The sequence below is a fragment of the Salvia splendens genome, chromosome 7 (genome assembly GCF_004379255.2).
Source record: "Salvia splendens isolate huo1 chromosome 7, SspV2, whole genome shotgun sequence".
Lineage (NCBI taxonomy): Eukaryota > Viridiplantae > Streptophyta > Magnoliopsida > Lamiales > Lamiaceae > Salvia > Salvia splendens.
The window spans coordinates 28,576,858-28,587,103 of record NC_056038.1 but is presented as its reverse complement, the minus strand read 5'-3'; the positions used below and the strand labels follow the sequence as shown (position 1 = coordinate 28,587,103).

The 10,246-nt window shown below is 37.7% G+C and overlaps 1 protein-coding gene across 1 annotated transcript; it reads left to right on the top strand.

The window, feature by feature from the left end:
* Positions 1–355: 355 nt before the first annotated feature.
* On the top strand, positions 356–3,735 carry LOC121811404. The gene is made up of 3 exons (XM_042212258.1): positions 356–914; positions 993–1,340; positions 3,159–3,735. The coding sequence occupies exons 1-3, from the start codon at positions 597–599 to the stop codon at positions 3,648–3,650; spliced, it is 1,158 nt and encodes a 385-aa protein (XP_042068192.1). The 5' UTR covers positions 356–596; the 3' UTR covers positions 3,651–3,735.
* The last annotated feature ends 6,511 nt before the right edge of the window (positions 3,736–10,246 follow it).

Here is a 10,246-nt window from a genome sequence, read left to right as displayed (position 1 = left end):
TACCAAAATGTGGCAGTTACTTTTCCGTCAAATGTCAATAATAACCCTGTAATGCATACAACCACCTTCTATAATGCAACACGGAACCAGTTTTATAGAATCAATCTGATCCGTTGATGCCTTAGATCTAACGCGTAATATTAAGAAGGAAAAATGATCTAAGATGTGAAAAGGACAATAACGCTCCCCTATATATATATATATATGGAAAGGGACATCATTCATCATAAGCCTCGCATTTCCATATTTCATATATCATCATCTATCTGTATACTGTTTACACTTTACATACATAATCTAATAGTGTATTCAAATATGTATATACCAACAATCGCGAGCGGCGCGGCTCAAGAGAATAAAATTGTATTGAATGGAACGACATTTTTTACCCAACCCCAAAAGAAAAAGAGAGAATAAAGCGACAAACTCCCGATCCCCAAAAAATTACACTCACAAACAATCACATTTACTCTCTCTCTCTCTCTCTCTCTGATGCTATCTCCCTTTTCTCCTACCTTCTTATTCACTAACCCACCATTTGTTTCTTCCCCTCCAAAACTCACAAACCATCTCTCTCTCTCTCTAATTACTTACACATGGCGTCGCGGAGTGGGAGAAAACAGCGGTGGTGTCCGCAGCCGCTGACACCGCTAATGGAAGGCCCTGATTTCGGAATGGAAGATCACGAAGGAAACAAAAAGGAGAGCTCGTGGGAAATTATTCGAGAGTGGTTTAGAATACAGAGAAATGTAGACAGCTTATCATCTTCACCAATGTCCTTGTACGGCTCCCATATTCCACCCGCGCAGCGCCAGGATTTGCGCCTTTTGCTGGGGGTTTTGGGGTGTCCCCTCGCCCCCATTCCCATCTCCAACAATCCCGATTCCACCCTCCACATTAGAGACATCCCTCTCGTCAGTCAAAACCCATTAATTCATTTTTCATTGGGGCATTTCATCAAACACATTGCTCACATTTTTTTCCCATTGCAGGAAACCTCCACCGCATACTACACAATCCAGCAATACCTGGCGGCGGCGGGCTGCCTCAAGCAGCAGCACTGCGCCAAGAACATGTACGCCTCGGGGATGGTGAAGCTAATCCGCTGCGAGACGGAGATTTCGACGGGGAAGAATGTGAAGACGATGGGGTCTCGGACCGGGGAGAATGGGTGCTTCGTGCTGTGGCGGATGTCGCCGGAGATGTGGTCGCTGGAGCTCGCCGTCGCCGGGAACAAGGTGGTGGCCGGAAGCGACGGCAAGATCGTGTGGCGGCACACGCCGTGGCTCGGGACGCATGCAGCCAAAGGCCCTCAGCGCCCGCTGCGTCGCATTATTCAGGTAAATTTTTTAAAATTTAAATATTTTATCAAACTCTGTGTTTTTGAGAATATTTCAATTGCCAAATTCGATAAAGTTAAAGTGGAAGATTGCATCGGTTTCGACACTTGTGAAAATCAAGTAATGACAGCTTAATAATGGGAGACTAGTAGAATGTTTTTTGAGGTAAAACAGATTGAAACTTTGATCACCTTACTTTTTGTCTTTTCTAATTCTCAAAAGCAATCATATTAGAGTGTCCACTATGGGAGCGGCTCGGCGGTCGCCGAAGAGGGGTGTGGGGCGAGGCGGGAGGCGCGGCGGTCATAGTGGCTGGGGTGGCCGCCGCGCCTGAGGACGGGGGAGGGGGGGCGGAAACGGCTTCGCCGCGTGCGGGGCGAGGACGCGGCTGGTGGGGGTGAGGCGCGCCTATAGGCGCGGCGGTCATAGTGACCGCAGCTTCCGGCGCGGCGGTCGACGCGTGCAAAATTTTTTATTTTTAAAATGAAAATTGATTATAAAATTTGGGGGCTATTGGAGGTGTCCACTATAGTGGCGGAAATAGAATTTTGGGGCTATGGACAAAAATCCGGGGCTATGGACAAAAAACTGGGGCGGGGCTATTGGGCGTGTCCACCTTATAGTGGACACCCTTAGGAAAGTATTAGAAAATTTACCTGAAACTATATTTTACATCAATATGTGGCTATGATATATGGCATAGGCTCGTACAACTACATTACTAGAGAATATATACTAGGATTAAGCATATGTAGTATTAGTTGAAATACATAGGGATACGTGAAATATACTCCCTCCGTCCCGGACTACTCGCACATTTCCTTTTCGGCACGGAGATTAAGGAAAGAGTGTATAGCAAAGTCAACAATTGCGGCTGTAGGTGATAATTTTTACTAAAAATGGAAAGAGTGCAAATAACTTGGGACGCCCAGAAAGGAAATAAGTGGAAGTAGTCCAGGACGGAGAGAGTAATTACAAAGTGCTTTAGCAATAAGGTCATGGTCTAAAGCGTAATGTCAAGCTGAAAAGCATTGATTACCACATTATCACAGCCACTTTATTGGAATTTAAAAAAAAAATCATTTTAAGAACCAAATAATTGAGATATTCTAGCATTTAACGTTTTATTTATTTATTGTTCGAGTGGACAAGTACAAATAGGACGCGGAGGGTGCATATGTTTAGAAATTTGAAAAAGAAAAAGGAAGAAAATTGTTAATTTTGAAAATTTGAAAAGAAAGAAAATGGGGGAAGAAGGTAGGCAGAGAGACTCTTGGGATTGCCAATTCCTAAATGCCAAGCGCCAACAGCAACTATGAAGTACCTCTTGTTAAAGCGCCTAGCTTCTTGCTTTCTTCCTCCACCTCTTCCTACTTTTTCCTTTCATTAACACACTATCACCAGATTTGGTACTCCTAAAACAAAAAGACAGAGAGATATGGTAGAAGCTGCCCATCGTTTATATTTCGAATACCATCCTGAAAAAGTGTCTCAATTGTCCAAACTCGTTATTAAAATAGGTAAGCAGTTTTACCGTTAATCATTGTTTAGAAAATTGATCATTTCGAGTTTTGATCATTTGACACTATTTTAAAGTTTTCATGAATCTTAGTTTTAGTTAGTAGCCCACTTGAAATCATTGGGTAATCATGTTAGCAGTGTTTTTTATTTGCTCATAACCCAAATCTATCTGAAAAATACAAATAAAAAAGGAAGTTTGTAATGATGGACAAAATGATATACACTAGCCTAGCCTAGCCTAGCCTAGGTGATCACCTTGGCTTATATTGAGTTTATAAGATAAGAAACATAGCGCAGGGACTGGAGCCGAAGAGCACGGCGGGGCTATTCGGGAAGGCGCAATGCCTGGGCGAGAAGCGGATCGGAGACGACGAGTGCTTCGTGCTGAAAGTGGGGGCAGACAGGGAGGCAGTGATGGAGCGGAACGAAGGGCCCGCGGAGGTCATCCGGCACGTGCTGTACGGATACTTCAGCCAGAGGAGCGGCCTCCTGATCTACATGGAGGACTCCCACCTGACGAGGGTCCACTCCGAGGGCCTCGACACCGTCTACTGGGAGACTACCATCGGCAGCAGCATCGCAGACTACAGAGGCGTCGATGGCCTCCTAATCGCCCACCAGGGGAGGACCGTCGCCACCGTCTTCCGCTTCGGCGACTCCTCAATGGAGCATTCGAGGACAAGAATGGAGGAACTTTGGACCATTAACGACGTCGTTTTTGACGTCCCTGGCCTTTCCGCCGATTCCTTTATTCCTCCCGCCGATATCTTCCACACGATATCGCCTTAATTGTCTTTTTCCTTTTTTTCAATACAACGTGTATATGGTTTAACTATGCTTATTTCTTTAATTTCTAATCGCCACATTTCCTAAAAAATTCAACTTAAGCTGTTTATTTATTCATTCTTTTTAAATTTGGAAGTGAAGAGTAAAAAGGAAAGGCCTGGTGCAGAATTTTATACTAATTCCTGTCAGCTGATTGTATAGTAAGAGAAATGGGCCTCAATCATTAATATATGTTGTTATAAGTGTAGCCACGCATTATTACTTGTGTTAATAATGTATACTATCTGAGGTCTATATATTATCAGACAAAATATCCAAACCCACAAAATGACCGAACAGAATAATGATTTGTATATTGGAGATGTGTAGCGTCATTCCTTAGGTTCAGGGGATAAGAGTCAAAATGCATCATTAATAGGTTTCCTAAAAAAGGATGCCTCTAAAGTTAGTAATACTAATTAAGCCATTAATTGTGTAATTATTGACATACATATGCACCTCCCTACTATTATCATGCCAAATTGGTGATGCAAATTTTATTTTAATTTATAATTAAACCATTAACAATAAGAACTCGACATAATTTTTAGCAATTGTATTTGTATTTATACTTTCTCCAGTTAATCTATTTTCACACAAAAAAATTCAATTGCATTAATGATCATGATCACCATGACCATCATTATTATAACAGTAAATATTTGACTAACTCAATTTATTAACACTACTAATTCATTTTTATATTACAAGGATCAAATTAAACAATAATGTTTTCCAAATCTTCATGTATCTTGATCTTGTAGTTTCACTTTCAAATGTGTCGGGAAAAATTCAAGTTTAGAATATTAAGGATTAAATTTATCCAACTCAAAATAAGTAGATAAATAAATACATAAAAAAGAGGGTATGTAATTTATCACGACGTTGCTTTTAATTACTAGTACTATTTCAAGGATACATAAGCCAAATATAAGAGGAATTAATTATAAGAACAATTTAACGAATAAATATAGTAGCTAGTTCTCATTATTTGGAATTTGATTTATACTATAGCTAGACAGCCTAGACTAGAATGACTTTAACATTGAGCACTACGCTTGGTACATAGATTGTTTTTATGTCAGAATCACTCTCATATGATATGACTAAGGTTGTGGGAACATTCAAGTGGTGGACTTGCCATGTATATATACATAGTAAAGATTACGACTCAATCCTCTCTGATTTTCCTCCTTTTAAATTAATTGAGACTTGCCATGTATATATACATAGTAAAGGTTACGACTCAATCCTTTCTGATTTTCCTCCTTTTAAATTAATTTAGAGAATAAAGTAGATCAGAAAATAGAGTTGAAAATTAAAGTGAGAATAAAATATAAGAGAATAAATAATTGTTTTTTACTAAAACTAGAAATTGACCGCTTTGAAGTAGAATAATCAAAAAAGGAATATCAGTCACTTATAGGGGGACAAAGAAGAAGTACTTATTTATGCATCGTTTAAGTAGATCCAAAGACTGTTGATCATATCATTTTCGGATGCAGGTGTTTGAGTAGGTTGTGGTACTTTGCTACGACTGTTGGGATTTATCTTTTTGTTTTTCCAAACACCCAGTCACGTGCTTCCTCAGCTAGATGGGTGTTCCTTTCAACAAATTTGATATAAAAAAAAAGCTTTGGTGTTCCCTTTTCTATGTGTCAGCGTAGTCCATTTGGTGGCTTAGGAACAAAATTGTATACGAGAAGATTGTACCAAATTAGAAATCTGAGAAGAGACTCTTAATGTGGAAGCTAGGTTCGTGAGTGACTCAACTTATTTTAACACAAGTAATACCCACAAGTGTACGGGCTAGTGCAACAATTAGTAAGCAAGAGTATTGTATCCCAAATAGACAAATTTATAACAATTTAAGTATCACGAACAAATATTGACTACTATCTAGAGAATCAGAAAGGATTTGGTATGTTCTAACAACTAATAAAAGCATATAATAAGCAAGTAAACAAATAACGACACGTGAACAAGATGTGAAAAGATAATATGGAGAAAATGTAGAATTCAAGGATCCGATGCACAATTCCAAGCTCTCTTATCCAATCTATTTGTCTAACCTTTTAGTGTTCCTAGAGTTATTAAGTTTATCACAATTATAGATTAAAGCCCCTCCCGAAGTGAGAAACCTGTAGATTAGGTGCTAGGATTGAAGTTCCCTTCTAACCCTTTAATCCCTAACTCCCAAAAGCACGATGAGATCAAAGACCTCACTCAAAACCTCAACTCTTCGAGTTTTATTGAACTAAGGTGTGAATTATTCTTATTTCCATATTAATTATTTCATCTCCCGATTAATCTAATTAATCCTACACAATCAAGTGGTGACCAAGCAATTGAAAAATAAACCCAAGAATAATCAAACAACTACAAGAGTAAGGTAAAAACAAAAGCAATTGAATAAAAGCTACTCCATGAATTTGGTGCATCATCACCAAGAATTCTATAAAAAGGGTTTAGCTACTCATGTTTATGGAGAAACCAAGTTTAATACGAAGAATTCCAACAAATACATGAATAAAAGATACTAAGTACTCCTATGAGATAGATCTATGGAGTGAAGCTTCAATCTTCCGATGTAGAATCTTCAATCTTCAATTCTCTCTCTCAAAGGTGTTCTTGAAGGTGTGAGTAGTGTAGGAGGCGGCTGGGACTGAATGGAATGAACCCTAAGCGTTTTTCCCTTTAATCACCATCAAAAATCGCATTTTTTGCATAAAAAATCGGGCCAGTCGAGTTTGACCTGTCCGGGTCAACAATGGGGCCGGAAATGACCCGTCCGGGTAAAAGTTTCTATTTTCTCACGCTTTGTGCAAGTCACCCGTCCGGGTGGAAGTTACGGGACCAAAATTACCCGCTCGGGTGGGTTTTTCTAGACAACACAGTGCTCGTATAACGGCTATAACTTCTTCTACCAGACTCCGATTGAGGTGTGCGAGGTACCCATGCGAAGCTCTTTCAAAGACAAAGAGAATGATATGAATTAGGGGCTGATTGAACTTCATAATCACCAACAAAATTTCCTTGGACTAAGGCTGTTGCACATCCACATATTTTGTACCTTTTTTCTTTTTTTCCTATCATATTTGAACAAACATGTCAAAATATCAAAATATAGAAATGTAGCCATAATTATGTAAAACAAAGACAAAATATAATCAAAATCATCCAAGACTACTCTCTAAAACCATGCCAAATCCAAGTGTGTCGATGAGCTAAAGGATGGTTTCCAGAGTTTCCCTTTGTACCGGAGAAAATGTATGAGGAGTTGAGTTGGCCGGGTTAGAAGATAGACTGACATCAAGCATAAGGCTAATGTTGCAATCAAAGACCACCAATGGTGGATGCAGAAATCTTTCATGGCAGGGCTATGCAGTAATTTTTTTAGTTAACATACACTCCTTTCGTCTTTTGAATATAGAGAGTTCTGCGGCGGCATAAGTTTTAAAGTGAAATTGGTATAGTATGAAACAAAAATTGATAAATTAGTTGAAATATTATTAGTAGTAGTGAAATCCACATCATTGATAGTTTTATATGTGGTGAAAATATTTTCAAAATTTTAAAATGGACTATTAAATCAAAATGATAAACAATTGAACTTACTATTTTAATAAGAGTAAGTAGTAATGCATGTAGTAGTACTACATTTTACACTTAAAGTGCAACAATTAAACATTCTCAATACACTAATACAGAAGTAGAACACGTGATAGAGGCATAGCCTTTTCTTTTATGAACTTCCTTCTGCAATTTCAAATTTCAGTCCCTCTTTCTTGTTCAATTTTTTACATTTTAGACTTCACATACTGTAGTTTGGTGAGGACTAAAGACATTTTCCAGAAAGCTTAAAATTTTTTGAAGTATAAAATATTAGAAAATAAAAATTTGGGGAGGGCTTAAGACCTTCCTCCCTTGGCTGTGTGTCCGCCACTGAAGACCACTAAAGAGGTTTGCCCTCGGTTTGTTATAAAGTTTATTTAGCATTGCTTATTTGGTGGTTAGTTCCTTGTTGTATGAGCTCTGGGCGTGACTGTATGCCCATTTTTTTAGCGTTAGTACTTGGTTTTCTCGTTGGTCTTGGCTGTATTGGGATGTTGTTATTGAATTCATGCTCACCATCATTTAGTCTGAGCCTTTTATTTATAAAAGAAATTAATGCATTGTTTAAGTTGAGTTAGAAGTAAACTCCAGCATATTGTCTCTCACCATTAATTTTCTTTATGTTTAAGAAAGCACAATATTTTCTGCCCTTCTAAAATTTTGTTTTAAATCTGCCACTGCTTCCACACTGGCCTCAACGTATAAGGACTGTCTTGCGACAATGTGATGACACGTTTGCATAATAAAATAGTACTAACAAAATGAGAAATAGCTATACGTTTGGATTCGTATATACTTACTTCATCCCAACCCAGTTGGGCCTGCTAAAATGACACTTTTTTTTTAATTTATCACAATATAAGATGGACACATTTTAATTTTAAAAAAAATTCTCCTCAATTAATACATCCCATCATCTTTTTTCCAATTAGGATATTCATCTCTTTCTCTTTCTCTTTCTCTTTCCTATTTAATATTCACACCATATTTTCTCTCTCTAATTAAACACGTTAATCAATAACTTTAAAATTTAATATCAGTCAAAAAAAATATGTCATCTTAATTGGGACATATGGAGTCATATGCATATGAGAGGGTTGAGTAGGTATATAATGTTAATATGTGACGTTTGATGAATGTCAATAGAGAGCATATATATGTGATTTATTCTCCATACATACTCTCCATCCGTTACTTGTTAATAGAGACATTTCTTTTCGGCACGAAGTTTAAGAATAGTGTGTTAAATGAATGGTAAATAATGTAAGAGATAAAATTACTTTTTAATAAAAATACAAATGACTCAGTTATCTCAAAACTTTCTAAAATAAAAAAAATAATTCAATTAACATGGAACGGAGGGAGCAGTATATAGGCCGGGAGCGTGATTGGGTTGGAAGGAGTGAGGTGAGCAATGTGCATGAGATAAAAAGACAAGGGGACAAAAGAAGCTTCTAGGGTACTAAGTTAGAGAGAAGAGAGAGAGGGGATAAAGGCATGAGACACAGAATCCAATGCATACATGAATGAGGATTTGTAGTTGCGTGGGTGTGCGTGCCACAGATTAGGACATCATCATCGTCATAATCAAAATTTTAGAATGCCATCGAATCACCATCGTCATATATATATATATGTAAAGATATAGTTGCAGTGGTTGTAATGATGAGTAGTAATGAATGTGTAGATGGGAAGTGGTGATGCAAGTTTGTGCTCGTAAAGTTGGAAGCTTCATCGATATTTGCATGCATCAGAGTGCGCGCTGCTTCCCATTTTATTCCCTCACTTTACCTTTTTATACACTCATCGTCATGCGGCGCCTATATATGGCATTTATTGTCCTCATCCTTCCAATAAAGCCAACGTGCTCCCCCCTTCATATTTGCCCCACAAACACAATTCTTTCCTTAATCCTTCACTAGTAGCTTTGTTTTCTTACTTAATTGTAACCGAGTTACTACCATCATGTATTTATTATACCTACTGACTCAGCGACTAAGAATAAAGTTTTCGAGTAGCATCTATTTGTTACACCACACCCCTTTCATATCAATCGAATAATTTCGAATGCCAAAGAAGAAAAAGCCTACCAAAATTATTGGATACTCTTTGTCGGCGCAATTTCCTCTTTGACGCCTAATCTTTTTTCCCAACTACTCCATTTTGGTAAAAACATAATTCGTTTGTCCGCGATTTAAAGTCTCATTTTGTCATTTTAGGATGTCTGTGGTTTAGGTAGGTGGATCCACCATTCAACTAACTCATTATACGCACATTTTATTATAAAATAAATATATAAAAGTGAGGCCGGTCCATATTCCACTAACTCACTTTCCCATTTTTCTTCACAAAGTTAAACAATTTCTTAAAACCCGTGCCGGGTCAAAATGGGACTATAAACTACAGACGGAAGGAGCTATTATATTACATGAATCGTTATATTATTTCTAAATTATGTAGCGTGCCATGTCCTCTACTGATCTAGAACCCATATACACTAGTCTTTCGTTTAGTATTTCCTTTATAGGACCACGTTATAGTTAGTCTTCCAATGGAATAACAAAGTCTGCATCGATGAAGAGTTTAACTAACTGAAAAGCACCGGTCAGAAAAGAGTTCGAGGCATAAGAATTCTATAAAGACAGAAAACGACCCTGCAATCAACCATAACTAATCACCGCCTTAATTATTAAAAATAGAAAGACCACAAACTACGCCTTTAATTAAAAAAAACCATCATTTTTCTGTCCATATGTCTAATTTGATTTCCATCTCAAATCTAAATCACTGCTTAAATTTGAAATCTCATGGTTTTCCTTTTCAATGTTTTCACCATTCTGTCATCAAAAACATTAATTAACACACATCAATGCTGCTATGTATATATAAGTTGCAATTTAATTGCATGCATGCAGTGTGTAAGACAAAATAAAACAAACTAAAAA

Bases quoted from the DNA above. Each gene is read 5' to 3' on its own strand.
- LOC121811404 (XM_042212258.1), top strand. From the start codon at position 597: ATGGCGTCGCGGAGTGGGAGAAAACAGCGGTGGTGTCCGCAGCCGCTG. The intron at 915-992 runs GTCAGTCAAAAC...TTCCCATTGCAG, and splicing joins ACATTAGAGACATCCCTCTC to GAAACCTCCACCGCATACTA. The intron at 1,341-3,158 runs GTAAATTTTTTA...AACATAGCGCAG, and splicing joins CGCTGCGTCGCATTATTCAG to GGACTGGAGCCGAAGAGCAC.